General features: G+C 45.4%; 1 protein-coding gene across 1 annotated transcript; it reads right to left on the bottom strand.

The window, feature by feature from the left end:
- Window positions 1–2,224: 2,224 nt before the first annotated feature.
- On the bottom strand, window positions 2,225–8,421 carry LOC136750738 (signal-regulatory protein beta-2-like). The gene is made up of 8 exons (XM_066705769.1): window positions 7,893–8,421; window positions 7,259–7,606; window positions 5,609–6,159; window positions 4,867–5,217; window positions 4,243–4,593; window positions 3,406–3,537; window positions 3,140–3,201; window positions 2,225–2,999 (listed from the first exon to the last, which is right to left on the bottom strand). The coding sequence occupies exons 3-8, from the start codon at window positions 5,682–5,684 to the stop codon at window positions 2,871–2,873; spliced, it is 1,101 nt and encodes a 366-aa protein (XP_066561866.1). The 5' UTR covers window positions 5,685–6,159; window positions 7,259–7,606; window positions 7,893–8,421; the 3' UTR covers window positions 2,225–2,870.
- Between the last annotated feature and the right edge of the window lie 10,085 nt (window positions 8,422–18,506).

Genomic DNA, 18,506 nt, shown 5'->3' on the forward strand with positions numbered 1-18,506 from the left:
GGAAAAGAAAAGGAAGCTTGGTTGGTGGGAGGTTTGGGTGTGATGGGAGAGGAGGGGGGACTGTTGAAGAGCCTGCGGATGTCTGCAATCTTGGAGGAGAAGAAGGAGGCGAAATCATCAGCAGTGAGAAATGAGGGAGGAGGAGGGGGAGTGGGGGCAAGGAGGGAGGAGAAAGTGGAGAAGAGTTTGCAGGGGTTGTTGACAGTGGATTCAAAGAGTGATTGGAAGTAAGACTTCTTGGCTGAGGTGAGAGAGGACGAGAATGTGGACAGTAGAGAGCGGTAGAGTTCGAGGGCAGCTGGGAGTTTGGTCCTTTTCCACTTCTGTTCGGCGGCACGCAGACTAGTTCGGGTTGCACGGAGAACAGCAGAAAGCCAAGGCTGAGGAGGGGAAGGACGGGCAGGACGAGACGTGAAAGGACAGAGAGAGTCAAGGGAGGAGGTGAGGGAGGAGAACACAGTTGACAGATAGATGGGAAAAACAGTCAATGGAAGGTAAGAGAGTGAGGGCAGTGGAGGCAAGGGTGGAGGGGGAGACAGAGCGGAGATTACGGCGACAGAGTGAGTGGGTGGAGTCGGGAGGGAGGGGAGGGAAAGGAAGAAGGAAATGAAGTGGTGGTCCGAGATGTCCATGGGTGTCACGCAGAGTGTTGAAGGGGAGCAGCCTCTAGAGAAGATGAGGTCTAGCTGGCAGCCGGCCCTGTGAGTGGGGGGAGATGGGGAGAGAGAGAAGGAGTGAAGGAGAGGAAGAAATCCGGCACAGTGGGAAGGGTAGGAGAGGTGGATGTTGAAGTCTCCCAGGAGGATGGTAGGTGAGGACAGTGAGGGGAGGGAGGAGAGAAGAAAGTCGAGTTCATCCAGGAAGGAGGCGAGTGGACCAGGGGGACGGTAGAGAACTAGAAGGAAGAGGTGAGAGGGAGAGGTGATTTCCACTGCATGGAATTCAAAGCTGTAGGTTGAGATAGAGGAGAGAGGGGGACAGAGAAGAGGAGAGAAGGGGAGAGCAGGAGCCCTGTTCCTCCTCCCCGCCCGGTAAGATGAGGGGAGTGGGACAGGACAAAGTGAGAGGATAAGGCAGCAGGGGTGGTAGAGTTGTCTGGGGAGATCCATGTCTCGGTGAGAGCGAGGAAATCCAGAGACTGGTGGAAGGCGAAGGCGGAGATGAAGTCGGCCTTGTTGGAAGCTGAGTGGCAGTTCCACAGGCCCCCAGAGAGTGGAGTAGTAGGGAGGGAGGAGGAGGGGAGAGGCAGAGAGATGAGGTTGGAGGGATTAGGGAAGCAATGGTGTGCAGCTGCACACCGAGAAGACTGAGCAGGACAGGAATCGGAGAGATCATCATGGTTGCCAGTTGTTGCTGTGCGGCGTCTCCTTGCAGTCTTTTCCTCGCTAGTGTCCCTGGAGCTAGAGTCCCTGCCCTTTGGAGACGGGGCCCTTCGGAAGGGGGACACTGGAGGCTGCTGGTACTCACTGCTGCCGCAGGGGTCCAGGGGGCTGTTAAATATGACACCTGTAACTAATTAAGACTGCGCACCTGCGTTGTGTTGAATGACACAAGGCTGGTCAGGATGGCCCTCCCTCCCACGCAGGACTGCTAATAGCACAATTACAGGTTGCTTAATATCTGAATACAGACAAAGACAGTGCCAGACACACGCAGTTACACTGAACAATAGCTCGTAGTAATGCTAAATAAATGCTAAATAATCACAGCCTGCAATGTAATGCTTCTGTTTTACAGAAAGTGTGTGTCGAGTGTGCTAAGTTGTTAAATTACCTAACAAACAGTTGATGCTCTTACTAGAAAACAGGTGCAAGATATATAATACGTAGCTAAACAAGTAACCACATAAACAATCAATGTAACTCTTAACTAAACTAGGAAACAGGAGAGAAAAACACTTAACTGTGGCGACTTAAGCAACTCCTCAGCTGGCTTGTCCGAGTGTCCAGTGGAGTGGACAGATGTCCATTGGCAAGGGATTATAAGATCCCTCTGTTTCCTGCCAATGATCTGTGCCTCTTACAGTAAAGTCATGCTATTTTGAATCAGCAGCAGAGTGCCGGCCAACCGTCTCACTGAGCTCCGTATGCCCGTGTTCTGCACTACCTGAGCAGTGCCCTGTTTTCATGACATATATCTGCTGGAAAAGCACTATTCTTGTGATTGGATTTTTACAGACAGCAGCAAAACAGAAATAAGGAGGCCAGGAAAAACACACTTTTTTAAATATATTTTTTATTCAAATCTAGAGAATGACAAAGTCAAATGTCTAAAATGTGCCGCGACAGATAAAGACAAGTCTGTTCCTGTGGTCATTTGTTCAGATCCCCCTGGTGGATAAAGTGGGTCCACTCAAGTTTGTGGAAACAGAAAGATCTCAATGGATAGAGGACTTTATTATTACTTTTAGTATTAAGGTTAGGTTTCAGGTTAGGATTAAGATTTGCTGGATGTAATGGTCATGGAACCTCAGACTCGACCTCACAGAGCCTTCACAGGGCTCTGAGCTCGGCCCAACACTCTCAGCAAAGCGGTAAAAGAGCCAGGCTGCCCAGAGCTCATCTGTAGGGCGTGGCAGTGGTGCACCAATCACACTGCTTTATAAAATAAATATATTAGAGATGGACCATCATTGAGCCCAATTAGAATAACAGTTCATAACAGGTCAAGCACCACAGGGGTCAAATGAAGACAGATTCTCAGAAGGCTGATATTTATACCAGGATTTCAGGCCATCTAGGGGTACGATAATCCCATTAGTAGAGGAGAGGGGCTTGTTTTAAATTAGTCTTAGGTTCTGCATGTCTGAAGGAGTTCCTTTCTTGACGCACAGAGACATCGAAAGTGTCTGCAGCGCTGAGGGACGGCTGTCATTTTCTGTGGTGATATCTGATGTCAGTGTAGACCACCCCATCCACCTGCTCTTGTTCTCTCCTCCTCTGCTTGTGCTTCCTTCCTCTCTGACCGAGCTCCACGGTCGTGTAGGTCACCTCAGCGTCCTGCAGCAGAGAAAACAAAGACCAGCTCAGACTCTTCATCCTGTGTTTCAACAGCTGTGCAAGTGTGTGACACACGGTGGCCAAATAGTGCACACAAACACACGGGCTTTGACGTGGTCAGTGACATTGTACAGTGTTACCTGACTGCTTGTGGTCTCAGCGGATGTGGGGAGGGAGAAATCTTCTGCTATCTGACAAAGATCTAGAGAGAGAGAGAGAGAGAGAGAGAGAGAGAGAGAGAGAGAGGCAGTAAGGCTAATTCTGTGTAATAGTTTTTATACCCTGCCCTCTTCAGGTAAATTTTAAACTAGCAAACAGGAAGCCATTAGAAAGTTGTAACAGATCATCACACAGGTTCCCATGTTCGTCTGCTCAACAGCCACGATGGCTGAGACAACGAGCTCACCTGCACGCCGGGCAGCCCTGTGCCGAGACCACACCCTGAAGGCCAGGACAGCAAGGAGCGCGAGAGACACCAAGCCCAGCCCGGCCAGCGCCCACACAGCCACAACACCAGCGCCGGCCAACCAGGATCCTGCTGCTCCAGCGCAAAGTTTCAATCAGACTCGTGTTTAAGAAAACAAATCATTATATGACCTGCTTTATTTCTATTGTTTTCTCATTGATTCTTTATGCTTAGTTACAGTAATTACACTTAGTTAGTCTAATAAGAAACTGTCCATCTGTGTCTTCTCTTATACCATGGTAAATCTGCATGGTAACTAGGCAGTTTTCCTCTGGCTGTACAGTACCATGCATCTACTTTGCCAGGGTTTTCAGTAGTGAGTATCATGGTTTACTATCCTGTACTTCTCTACCTTTACCATGATTTCACTTTGCTTCCCTTTATTTTACTACGGCTGCAGCAAACAGCATTAATAAGGGTTTGTCAGAAAATGAAGCTGATAAAACTGTTCTCCTTCATTTAGAACATCTGAGATTCGTCAGATGAAAGTTGATATCATGAATTTATATAGTATATGTGCATATACGTATTTACATTATAAGATATCATAAAATATAATTCACAAAAACTGTAACTGCTATATTGTTATACAAGTTGCAACTGTGGATTGAATAAGGATTTCTCAGCTCAGCTCAGACTCGGATGTCTGTGGCTGTGCAAGAAATCAAAGAAGAAAAGTGATACTTTTTTTGAAAAACCTCAAACATTTGGAATTTAAATGTTTCATAAAGTAGCTTAAAAAATTGCAGTGGAGCAAGAATATTTAAAGTAGCCAACCTGCAAACTCCAGCCATGTCCCGTTGCCAAACAGGATCTGCCCACATGTGGCCACAGCACAGTAGTAAGTCCCAGCGTCAGAGGAGCGGAGGTTCCTCTTGGGGAGCTCATAGACACAGCCCTGTGCAGGAAGCCCAGGCTCAGAGCTGCTCTCACACGGATCACTCCTGTTCCCATGGGTGTAAATGAGTCCTGGAAGGGCTTCTTCTGAGCCATGCCTGAACCAATGAACACTGTGCTCTCCTGTACAGGTCTCAGTGTGTATTGTACACTGCAGAGTCACACTGTCTCCTGGCTGGACGGGGACAGACGCCGGCTGCTGCTCCACTCTCCTGCTGACGGACCCTGAGACTGAATCAGTAAAGTATGGGTTGGTAATTTTTACACATTTCTACAATCTGTAACACTCTATTTAGCTGGATTTTAGACTTTTCATCTTTATGAATTTAGTTTTGCCTCAGATTCATGGTTGAAAACCTGGATGATGGTTATTATCGTGAGATTGAAATCTTAATTATACAGAATAAATGGACCTGCACTGCAACCTGCCCAAACATGTACAGAGTTAGAAACACGTATTCTCTACTCAACAGAGGCCGTTGCAGCATTGCTCAATGGTCTTACCTTTCAGTAACAGCAGAGTCCCATTCCCACAAGCCACCCGTCGGTACATGAAGGCTGCACAGTAATACACGGCCACGTCTGAAGAGCGAATGTGCGAAATCTGGAGGTCGAAGCTTTTGCTCGTGTTCTGCACTGTGAAGCGACCGTCTTTAAACTCATCCTGGAGCTCCATCTCCTGTGAGTACTTAGACAGCGTCGCTATGTATCTGGGCATCTGGCCGACGTCCTGCTTCAGCCAAGCCAGTGTCATTGGATGGGTCTTGAAGACGGAGCAGTGCAGAGTGACCGAGTCTCTGAGCTGCGCAGTCACTGAGAGCTGGGGCTGAGAGACCACATCTGTGAGAAGCACACCTGGGAGACACAGGACACCCACAGCACTGCACCATAATCTGCAGCTCTTTATGAGAGGCTGTGCATGAACCCACACAACAGAAATACAACTCTGGGGACGCCAGAGGGGTGGACCCACGTGCGGGGCACAGGGGAGAGTCAGAAGGGGCAAGAAGTCCAAGCCAATAAACAGAAACAATCAGGCTGAGACAGAGTTTGTAGTCAGGAAACAGGCTGGGGGGTCAAGCGATTAGACAAACAGGTCTGGAGAATCCAAGAATCAGTAGTCAGTAAGGAAAACACAGGACTGGTATACAAAGAGGCAAACACTGGGAGTGAATGCTCAGAAATGTAACACCAGGCAAAACAAAACTTCACAGCATATGAGTGCAACAAAGTGATATATACATACATATTAGGGTCAGAGGAAGGCAGTTGTCAGTGGCTGTAAGTGCTGGACCAACGAGAGACTGGGGTTGCTGGAACATGGTGGTGAATAATGGAATGTTTGGGATGCTGTTCAGAATTCGGGAGATAGTGGGGGGGAATATATGACAGATAGATAGAGAGATACATTGATTTAATCAGGTAATATTCTGCATGCTAAAAGAGCAGTGAATAGTTTTGGCTCACCTGTGTTGCTCTGTAACTCATTCCCCAGCAGCAGCAGCTCTCCACAGACCTGCACCATGGGGGCCAGGGCTGCTTTGCTGTCCCCGGGGGCTCTGTATGCACACTGCCTGTCGGAGCGCTCTGTCTGGGCATTGGAGAGCCTCCCTGTGGGACTGTGTCGGTCCGTGTACACGATTCCTAACAGGGCGTCTCCAGAGCCATCCCCCACCCAGAACACGCTGGAGGACTCTGCTTGTGTGAAGCCATACAGTCTAACCGGCAGGTTGGGATGGACCCTGGACTGCCAGGACTCAGAAACAAGTGCTGGCCCTATTGTGCCAATGTCATCTCCTTTAAACAATCATAACAATATATATTTTTAGATTGTGTTCATTATCAGCAGCAATTTTAGAAAAAAGTCTAGTTTCAGAAGATTTTGTAAAATTTGCGAGACACATTTTTGCAGTTGGCTTATTTTGTATTATGTTTAATAGATTATTAATATGTACTTTATAAAGCATTGATGCATTATAAATTAGTTATAACCCAGTTATAGAAATACATGGAAAGTCAAACTGGTAGCTACAAACTGTCCCTCTTATAAATCATATATAATCTAAAAATGTACAATAATGTATTAGGGATGTGTCAAAGCAGTAGTGAAGTTTGCTTTATGACCTGTTCATAAATTATTTGAAACTGTCCATTTGACCTTGTGAACATTGCAAGCATTTCTATAACTGCTATGCATGATTCATGCTTTATAAAGTATATATTAATCATATATTACATATTTATAAATCATGAATAAAACATTAAGCATCTTATTATAAATTGTTACCATATAAAGATTGTCACTTATATTGTCATACAATCCGTTCTACGACTCCTGACTTCTGTTTTATTTTTTTTTAAATTGCAGAAATATGTTCAAGTGAAGGATCATCCTAAAAAGAATGACCTTACTCTATATACATTCATTGTCTTTTGCTAGTTATTAATATCTCCATTGATATCTTGCTTTTCAGAAAAACAAGTGCATTGTGTTCTGGGGCAAGAAGCTTCAAAAATTAATAAACAGGAATAATCAGAAACAGATATTTTCTTGCTGAATGTATTACAGTTAAGTATATCAAAATGTCTATTTTGTGATTACATGTCTTTACATGGGAATTTTCAAATGGTCACTGTAGACCAAAATGCCTTTCTTTTATTCTGAAAGCACTGTATTTTTTAAATAAAAAAGAGACAGTATACATCAGAAAAAAAGCATGTTCTCTATATTTATTTCCCTGTTAAACATAGTTTTAGTAAAACTATATGAATGTATTGTATATTTAAAAACTAAATTTTAATATGCTGCAAACACTATACATTCAGCAATATTGGAAGCAAATCTGCTGTTTCATTCTCAATCCATTTAAAATATTTTCACATTAAAAAAAAATACCTTTAATGGCCAACAAAGTTCTGCTTCTGAACATAACCATGTCGGTGGAGGTTACAGCTCCACACAAATAGATCCCGGCATCAGATGAGGCGATGTCTGTAATGAGCAGAAGCAGCGTGCCGTCTCTGCTCCCCACTGTGAAGCGTTTCTTCAGCAGGTCTGTAGTGTGTATGACCTCTCCCGAGGCGTGGAACAGTCCCAGTAGCAAAGTCATTGGCTTCCCAAAGTCTTGCTTCAGCCACACGTGAGCCGGGCTGCCCCGGGCCGCGCTCCACTGCAGAGACACAGAGTCCCCGAGCGAGGCAGTCAGAGAGAGCGCAGGCTGCAGCAGCCGGGACACCATCACACCTGCAACACATACATTATATTATATATTTTGTTATGTTTAAATTGGAAAGAATAAGTTAGCAGATTATCAACAGTACAAATCTCAAAGGTTCTGTGCTCCAGTACATAGACATAGACATAGACACATGCATGTCATTTTCTGAGACAAAACACTGTAATTTGAATTTACAAGTAAAAGAAAATCCTTGAAATTAAACTCTTGATGCTGCATGTCTGTGTGTGTTTGTTTGTTCCTGTAAAAAGCAAAACAAGATCGCATTTCAAACACAAGTCAGGGTGCACTTACACAACCTGCAGAAGATCAGAGGCGAGCAGTGTCTTCTCATCATGAGTGTCTGACATGAACACAGACAGATCTGTGTGATATAAGAGCGTCTATAGGTCTCAGAGTGAGAGACGTGGGCAGCAGAGAATCAGCTGCAAGAAGCATCCTGTAGTCTACAGACAACTCTAGACATGTGGTTATTTAATTCTCTAAAGCACTTCAATTGGCAGGTAGACAGGAGTTTCTCAAACAAACCTCAATTAGCGAAAGTTTGGAAACAAAGCACTGACTGCAGCGTTAGCAGTAATGTCTGTCTCTGGACATGAAACAAATGAATGATAGAGATGGCAATTAAATTCAAGTTCAGCTGGAACAGAAATCACAAGACAGAGGCAGATAGACAGACAGATTGGTAGATAGACAGATAGACAGATTCTTCTGAACTCCTATAACATATAACCATTATTACAGCACAGGGGGACGAAGACAACATACATGACTCTTCTCACACGGCAGGAACACAGTGCAGAAACAGCCAGGGGTCCGATGGAGCATCTGTCACTGGTACCCCTGACCTGGGCTTTACCACAGCTCAGAAACAGCTGTTGCTCAAAAAGCTGAGGAAACGTGCAGGCTGTTGTTATCTGTATTCAACACAATGTGCTTGTAGGAAACATAAAAAAACATAAGAGCTTTGTGTAACGATCCATGGAAACAGGTCCATCTACAGCCCAGTGTGTTTTATTAGAAACAGAAGCATTGTCCAAACCAGTCTGTCTGATTGGTTCAGGAGCGTCCAATCCCAGCCCATCAGGATGTCACAGTCTTCCAGGTTGTCCCTCAAGTACCTGATCAGATCGTTTGCTCAACTGGAATTTAATACACTTCATATTTGATTTAATAATGTAAGACCCCATGCGACTGAAGGCAACTTTGCTTAATAGAAATATTAATTATAGTATAGTATGGTTTAGCCCAGCCCTGCCCAGTCCAGGACAGCAATGAACAGAGACACAGAGCCGAGGCCGGGCCTGTCTGCTCCCTGCTGTGTGGGTCACAGTGCTGGACTGGAGTGACGTGTGAACTGTGCTGTCCGGTCCGACAACAATTTAACTAGAAGAAACTAAACTGGACAGTGTTTTATATCATTTATTTGTATTTTGTATAAAAAAATGAGTGATTTCTTTACATCAGTAAATATGTGCCTGTGGACAGGGCCTCACTGACTCAGATTAAAAAGACATTCACACAGGAAACAAAATCAGACTAAACCAGCAGAGCACCCAGCACCTACACTCATACCCACACCCACACTCACACTCACACCCACACTCACACCCAGCACCTATACTCACACCCACACTGACACTCACACCCAGCACCTACACTCACACTCACACCCCCAAACCCAGCACCTACATTCACACTCACACCCAGCACCCACATTCATACCCACACCCGCACTCACACCCCCACAATCACACTCACACCCCCACACCAAGCACCTACACTCACACCCAGCGCCCAGCACCCACATTCATACCCACACTCACACCCCCACACCCACACCCACACTCACACCCAGCGCCCAGCACTCACACCCACAACCACACACACACCCCCACACCCAGCACTCACCCCCACACTCACACACTCAGCCCCACACTCACACCCCCACACCCAGCACCCACACCCACACTCATACCCCCACCCCCACCCCCACCCCCACACTCACACCCCACATCCAGCACCCACACCCACACTCACACTCACATTCACACCCACACCCAGCACCTACACTCACACCCACACCCAGCACCTACACTCACACTCACAACCAGCACCTACACTCATACCCACACTCACACTCACACCCACACCCAGCACCTACACTCACACTCACACCCATACCCAGCACCCACACCCAGCACCTACACTCACACTCACACCCACACCCACACCCACACCCACACCCAGCACCTACACTCACACTCACACCCACACCCAGCACCTACACTCACACTCACACCCACACCCAGCACCTACACTCACACTCACACCCCCAAACCCAGCACCTACACTCACACTCACACCCAGCACCCACATTCATACCCACACCCACACTCACACCCCCACACCCACACCCACACCCACACTCACACCCACAACCACACACACACCCCCACACCCAGCACTCACCCCCACACTCACACACTCAGCCCCACACTCACACACTCACCCCCACACTCACACACACACCCCCACACTCACACCCCCACACCCAGCACCCACACCCACACTCACACCCCCACCCCCACCCCCACACCCACACCCACACTCACACCCCACATCCAGCACCCACACCCACACTCACACCCCCACACCAAGCACCCACACTCACACACACCCACACTCATACCCCCATACCCAGCACTCACCCCCACACTCACACCCCCACCCCCACCCCCACACCCACACCCACACTCACACCCCACATCCAGCACCCACACCCACACTCACACCCCCACACCAAGCACCCACACTCACACACACCCACACTCACACCCCCATACCAAGCACTCACCCCCACACTCACACCCACACCCACACTCACACTGGGGACAGGGTCTGCATCTGCGTCTGCCCGTGGCTGGAGAGCACGCTGGGGCTCAGAGCCCATCTGTGGCGGCGGGGCAGGAGCTGCTGCCGCTTTTGAATCGTCACGTGACTCAGACGGGCCGGTGGTGTTTTGCTGATGGATGAAGGTAAGGCGCTGTGCAGGAGCCAGTCAGGGGCCCCTCTGGCCCTTTGCTGTGGTTTCTCTATAGACGGTAAAGACGCTGTATCTGAGGAGCCGCATCACCTTATTAGGTGAACCTTAGAGCAGCGCTGATGTGTTGTTACTCTGTGACAGAGAGACTGAAGACTTCCTGCCGTCTCAGAGGAGGAAACAGCAGCTCAGTGCTGTGTGCGGCCGGCTGGGGTTAGGACTGGCTGTGCAGCTCCGACTGAGACACAGAGACACAGGGGGACAGAGACACAGAGACACAGTGGGACAGAGACACAGGAGGACAGAGTCACAGAGACACAGAGACACAGGGGTACAGAGACACAGAGAAACAGGGAGACAGAGACACAGGGAGACAGAGACACGGGGGGACAGAGACACAGAGACACAGGGGGACAGAGACACAGAGAAACAGGGAGACAGAGACACAGGGAGACAGAGACACGGGGGGACAGGGAGACAGAGACACAGGGAGACAGAGACACAGAGACACAGGGAGACAGAGACAAAGGGAGACAGAGACACGGGGGGACAGGGAGACAGAGAAACAGGGAGACAGATGCAGGGGGACAGAGACAGAGACACAGGGGGACAGAGACACAGGGAGACAGAGACACAGAGACACAGGGAGACAGAGATACAGGGGGACAGAGACACAGAGACACAAGGGGGACAGAGACACACGTACTCCCTCTCTCTCAACTCAAACTGGGTCTCCATGTTACATTTCATTGACTTTAACCCAGCAGTGTCCCCCACCACATGTGTATTAGGTCTCCTCTGACTGTATGGATTTTAAGTGGACATGTAGACACAAGCTGTGCCCCTTTACTGACATGGGGAGCATATTTATATAGACAGTGTGTTTATATAGACAGTGTGTTTATATAGACAGTGTGTTAACATACATATAATGTATTTTAATGATGTGTTTTAGTGATTTGTTGCTGCAGTTCTCAACAGTCTTGATGTGTCAAATGAGAAACGCTGTTGTTCACAATGTGCTGAGATGAAGGCCACACACACACACACACTCTCTCTCACACACACACACACACACACACACAGACTCACACACACACACACACACTCTCTCTCTCACACACACACACACACACACTCACACACACACTCTCTCTCTCTCTTTCTCACACACACACACACAAAGTGTGCTTTGCCTGCTATAATGCTTTATTGTTGTCCAGCGTGTGTCTCGGTTGTGGTGACAGGAGCTGCGCTGATCTCAGAGAGAAGTGTGAACAGAGCTGTCACTGCTGTGTCTCTGTGACGCCCCCCCCCTCTCTCTCTCTGTCTGTCTCTCTCTCTCTCTCTCTCTCTCTCTCTCTCTCTCTCTCTCTCTCTCTCTGTCTCTGTCTCTCTCTCTTTTAGGAGAGAATTCGAGAGACACGCTCCAAGACCAGATGAATCCTGACCGAAATCAGGTAAATATAACTCTTGACTTTTTTAAATAATAATAATAATAATAATAATAATAATAATAATAATAATAATAATAATGTAAAAATTATACGTAGGGATGATTAAACCCTTCATGCTGTTACTGTTGTTGTCTGAGGCATGATTTTATATTGCAGCACAGTCATGCATTCATCACAATACAATTAGTTATAAGTATATATATATATCATTGTATATGCCATTGTAGTCCCTAATATTCACACAGGTCCTGATACAATGTGATTCTGTGATTAATTGAGCTTCTATACAGTGTTAATTAAACTCTACTCATGTATCAGTTAGTTATGTATTGATCTGGTCCAGCTGAGAGAAACCTGTAAAGTTCCCAGCTGATTGAAAGAGTGCAGACAGAGGGGTGTGAACTATGGACTGCATGGAAATGAGGAAATATCCACAGTGCTTTGTGTGTAATAGATATACTGTATATATATATATATATGAATGTGAACAGCGCTGGCTTCCATTGGCAGGAACTCGCTCTTTCAGACGGTTCATCGTGTTTCTTGTCGCTGTGTGTTTGAAGGCTGCGCTCTCTCTCTAATAACCCTGTGCTGTGCAATGTGTTCACTGTCATCTGACTACAGTCATGCATGTAGTCACACCTGGATCAAGATCTCTGTTATCAGCTCTAACACTGCATGTGTCTCACACTGCGCTTCAATACACAGTAGTTTCAACAAGAGCTTTATCACAAACAAGTTATTGTGCATCAAAGCTACACAGCAAAACCATCTCTGTCTCTATATCTCTGTCTCTCTGTCTCTCTCTGTCTCGCTATCTGTGTAGCCAATATAAATAATAGTGGTTTTGTATTTAATTGAGAATATAAGTCATGACATGTTGCTCGTGTCGGCCTGATTTCTGCAGCACTATAAACGTCTCGTAACGGTGACAGTGTGGTAGCGATGTCCTTCATTGCTTGTCTTCTACACTCAGGCTACAGCGGGCAGAGCACAGCAGCGGGAGACTGGCAGGGACACACTGTGTTACTCAGAGGTGAGAGCCTGAACTCTGACCTCTGACCCCTAACCCGGGCACAGGGACAGAGAGACACTCTGAGCAGACTGGGAGAACAGCAACACTGAGACATATTATTATTATTATTATTATTATTATTATTATTATTATTATTATTATTATTATTATTATCATCATCTCCATTATTATAAGGTTATATATATATAAATAATAAAAAACACTATTTTAGGGATCTGTCTCAAGTGATTATAAACAAACTTTTTACCACTTATTTAAATGCTTGATTGCAACCGTAGTGAGAGAACTTTGACACACATTTGTATTTATAAAACGAGCACGATGCTGCGTCTCATGAAGAGGCTCCTGGTTCTCAGCTTGGCTCTGATGTTTCTCTTCTCTAACATTTCAGTGGGAGCCGCTGTAAGACTGTGATGTATTTTAATCACAGCTGACAAGCATGTAGCTCAGGTATAATCGTGCTTTACAATCAGTCCGAGCGGTGCTCTCACATTCCCAGACAGAACTGTATTCTCCCAGAGAACAAGAGTAAGGATGCGGTGATCACTGCTGCTGTGAATGTAACTCTGCACAGAAACTAATATAGATCTATAACTGTGGACGTGTTCTGTGTTTGTTCTGTTCAATCAGACGCAGTAATAATCACTGCCACTGAAAGGGGCTGTCTCTGCAAATTAAACCTTTCAGAACTCATTCAGTGTCATCAATACATTACATTTAACATTTTAAAAGCTTTTTTTTAAAGTTCGTAATTGATAATGAACCAATTTAATGCAATAATAATAATAATAATAATAATAATAATAATAATATATAATGACTTACTAGAATTAATTATTTAGAATTCAATCTGATGATTGTGGTCCTGTTGTTATTATTATTATTATTATTATTATTATTATTATTATTATTATTGTATTGTCGTGAAACAGCACTTTTCAGTCTTGCTTAAAATGCAGTTGGTGTTATTATTATTAGTATTATATTGCTATATGTATTATTGTTGTTGTTATTATTATTTTTATTATTATTATTATTAGTATTAGTATTAGTATTATTATTGTATTGTCGTGAAACAGCACTTTTCAGTCTTGTTTAAAATGCAGTTGGTGTGATTTGTGTTTCTGTGAGAGAGAGTCCCGCTGTTTGTGTGATTGCGGCGGCGTCTGTCTGCTGTACGGCTCCACATTGAAATGTATTATTATATAACAATAACATTATATGGAAACTGAAATATAAAAGATTTTCCTGAATAAATTAATAATACAAATATTTTAATTGAATTTTGCAGTCTGTCCCTTGTGTTGGTTATTTTCAAGAAAGGTTTTGTGTCACGCTTTATTGCATTAGATTTATTGCATTTGTTTTATTGCTGGGATCACAGTGAGAGGAGGCTGTTATTTTATTTTGGTTACTAAAGAGAATACTCCAGAATCAATTTTAAATAGATAAATACATACATATATACATACATAAAACAAAGGCACTGCACACAGTGTTGTGTGTGGGTAACACTATTACAGTGTCATTAATAAATCATTATTATAAATGATCAATCATATATTGTAAAGGGTTATTGATCATTTATAAATGGAATTATTAATGCTTCCTAACTGTTTTATAAACTATTTACAGCTCATGTATGAACGACACTGTGATACAAGTGTTGCCTGTGTGCGGATACTTTCATGTGTGCAGTTATAGCTGAGCACACGTGTACAGAAACACACACTGAACTCAGACACAGCCAGTAGCAGCAGTCAGTTCCTTGTGCGCGACGCAGTGTTGCTGTATTTTCATCTTCAGTGATATATTCCATTCTGGTGACACTTCCGCTTGTGTGGCCCAGTTTAATATTAAATAGATCCGATTGAGAATCAATGAACATTCACCTACTTGAACATTACAGTTCAGTAGAATGTATTTAATATCTAGCTATACTGAAAACTGTCAATGGGAAGGAACACCGTCTGCAGTGGGGGTGTCACAGTTTGTCCCGATCGTCTCTGTAACTCGGTTCACGGGTCTGATATCTGCACTGCAGGGGCTGAGCCGTTCTGTAAGCGGCTGCTGTTTTCACGCTGATGCCGGTTTTGGTACACAGAGATATTACATTAACATTCTCTGAACGTTGTTTAGCAAGTAGTCGATTGTTAATAGGTTATCAATTGATAAACTATACACTGTTCAATAGGCCACACAATCTGAAGCGTTACCTATATGTGGCAAGAGCTTTGCTCAAAGCCCGGCGCTGTGTGAGTGCAGAGAGTGGAGAGCAGTCACTCACACCTCAAACGGCTGCTTTAAGACATTTGACTACAGGTGTTAAACAACCGTAAACCAGTTCAAACATAAATCAATACAAAATACATTCAATAAATAAACCAATTGCGCATCACCTTTCTAATTAGTCATGGAAAAGCGGTTCATTTCACTCTGTATTTTGTAGAGACACTGAATGACAAGAACTGATTGATTTCACCCAGTTTGTGTATCATTTCATCAAAGTGTACTTTTAGTTTTAAATGTTCTCACTGGAAATTGAAAGACATCACAACTTCACCTAGTACTGATTTGAGTGACTGATGAAGACAGAAATGTGCCACACAGACACACACTCACACACACACACACACTCACACACACACACGCACACTCACACACACACACACACAAACACGCACACACACACGCACACACACTCACATACACACTCACTCACACACTAACACACACACTCACACAGACACACACACAGACACAGACACACACACACTCTCTCTCTCACACACACACACAGACACACACACACACGCACAGACACACACACTCACACTCACTCTCACACACACACACACACTCACATACACACTAACACACACACTCACACAGACACACACACACACACTCACACACATTCACACTGTTCTGTTTGTCTCCTCGGCTCTGTTGGTTCACAGCTGTATCTCGTGGTGTGTGGTAGGCTGTGTTATTTTCCATGGGCAATATCAGTCGTGTTTTACTGTGAGAGGCACCGAGCGGGACAGGAAGGCTGACCTACACACAGCCCTGCTCACCACACGCCCCATCTCACAAGAAACCACTGCACACACTCTCACAGCAACACCCAGCAGCAGCACAAACAGAGCTGCTCCCGGACGCAGGGCTGCACCCCAACACCACGGCCGCACGGCCGTCTTTACAGCACAGTGCAGTGAACGGCAACATAAGACCTTTTATTTGTCTGTTTTGTATTGGACAATGTAACATTGCTCAAATCTTATATGACCACAACACCAGTCTAAAACAGTTTGTAGATAATTAAAGGAAATTAAAGTATGATTTAAAACAAACTAAAGAAAGCAGTTTCATGAAGTGTCCTATTTAAAGGATTTACTTCACTCGGCCAAAGTGTTCCTTTATAAATACAAATATAAGTCACTTTTATGTCATTACCTTTATCAAATATATTTTGAAATGTGATGTTTATTTAAACATATGGTAAGTTTTGTTTATAACAAGCACAGAATTTTAAAACACGTGTATCTGCTCATTCATGTTTTTATATTTTTATTAATGAATTGGGCTGTTTTAGGCAGAGGAGAATATTGCATCGTCTGTTGAGCTGCTTTGCTCGAGCTGCACTTTGGTCCAGGTTTAAAACACATATTGTCAATTAGACTGTTTTTCTCTGTCACTTTTCCCTGATAAGTTTTCTTCATCCACACAGGAGCTGCTCATGTCAGTGTGGGGAGGAGAGGGCAGGGGGGAGAGAAGGGGTGGGAATTGAGCAGTTATTCACAGTCAGGAGAGAGAGAAACCTGCGCCGCAGCTCAAGATCCCAAATGGCGGCGCTGCTGTGGGCCAGATCACATGACTTTAAACTGAGGGCGAGCTGCGGACGTCCGAGTGCATCGAGCCTCTGAGCTCCAGGGGAGACGGCGGCAGAGAGAGCCCAGACATGTTCCCACTGACAGATCTTAAAAACACACGCGTGTTTAAACTCTTACCACACTGGGGCTCAGCTGTGCAGCAGTGCTGTCTGACGCACTGCGCTGGTGTTACTGTGGATCTGCGTGAAGTCTGATGCACTATGGAACTGTGCTGACACACAGAGTGTGCACAAAGCCAGAGCTGGAGCCCCTGGATAGACATTCCTGCCAGAGAACAGACCTGGGAGAGAGAGAGAGAGAGAGAGAGAGAGAGAGAGAGAGAGAGAGAGTGCGCAGAATCACAGGGTAAAGTGTAAAGTGATGAGTGTCCGGCCCTCGCCTGTCCTGCTGCAGGGCCTGTTGCCCCAGGGGAGGCTTCCATTGCACTAACACAGATAAAGACATGAATGATCGTCCGACAGCAGTCCAGGGCTCAGCGTGCGCAGAGTGACAGCAGCTCGGGTTCATTCGGGGTCGTGGCCAACAGGCATCTGAACATCACTGATTCAGACAACAACCAGCAGTATATTTAGATTTTGCTTCTTGCTAATTTTGAGTTTCTATCTTTGAGCTGCTGTATATGTAGTGCAGTTTGACACCCTGCACGGTGTCTCTGGTGTGAGTCTGCACTTCAGCTGAGCCCTGGAGCCGCGTGTGTCAGAGGTGAGAGCAGCGTCGGTTTGGCCGAGAGAGCCGAGGCCCTTTGTGAAAAAAGCCCCAGTGTGGTTTTGTTTTTCTCATCATTAGTGCTTGTTTTGTTGGGTTGTTTGTTGCGCACGCTCGTGTATATTTAGACGCTGTGTTCGTGTCATCGATAAGGTCGAGGCTGAAGAGTACGTTTCCTGAAGAACCCACAATTTGTTCTCAATGTGAAGCACAAACATCCTGTGGAAACAATAATAGCCCCCCAGGCGGGCAGTGGAGGAGGGGGCTGAGAGCGGGTGGTCTGGCTGCAGCTCTGCTTGCGCTGAGTACAGACCGCAGCCCCCCGCCCTCACCGGCACATGCACTCGCACACACAGACACACGCACACGCACACGCATGTGCTGCAGCTCCCTGCGCTCACAGTTTCAGTAACTAGCAGCTTTGCAACCCATCCTGCACAGAAAGGACTTTCTTTCAGTATTGATAACCTGTGCCCTTCACTCTGTAGATACTTTTCCACAGCTGGCTCTTCTGATTTAAAATTGCGAAGCTGCACCCTCTTTAGAAACAGTGTCTGCAAGTCTGAGGCTCAAACACACGCTGCTCTGCAATTGGAAACTTTAACAATGGATTACTCTACACTGTGTGTGGTTTTATTTTAAGTCTCTCCAGTTGGTGTTTCTGGTGACAGTTAACCTGCTATTTACCACAACCTTTTATCTCTTTGCTTACAAAACAAACAAGCACATATTGTGAATCTCAGCGCGTGTGTAATGCTCATGTAAATTAGTTTC

The sequence above is a fragment of the Amia ocellicauda genome, chromosome 6 (assembly GCF_036373705.1).
Source record: "Amia ocellicauda isolate fAmiCal2 chromosome 6, fAmiCal2.hap1, whole genome shotgun sequence".
NCBI lineage: Eukaryota > Metazoa > Chordata > Actinopteri > Amiiformes > Amiidae > Amia > Amia ocellicauda.

Bases quoted from the DNA above. Each gene is read 5' to 3' on its own strand.
- LOC136750738 (XM_066705769.1), bottom strand. From the start codon at position 5,684: ATGTTCCAGCAACCCCAGTCTCTCGTTGGTCCAGCACTTACAGCCACT. The intron at 4,594-4,866 runs GTAAGACCATTG...TTACTGATTCAG, and splicing joins GACTCTGCTGTTACTGAAAG to TCTCAGGGTCCGTCAGCAGG. The intron at 3,202-3,405 runs GTGAGCTCGTTG...CTCTCTCTCTAG, and splicing joins CAGGGCTGCCCGGCGTGCAG to ATCTTTGTCAGATAGCAGAA.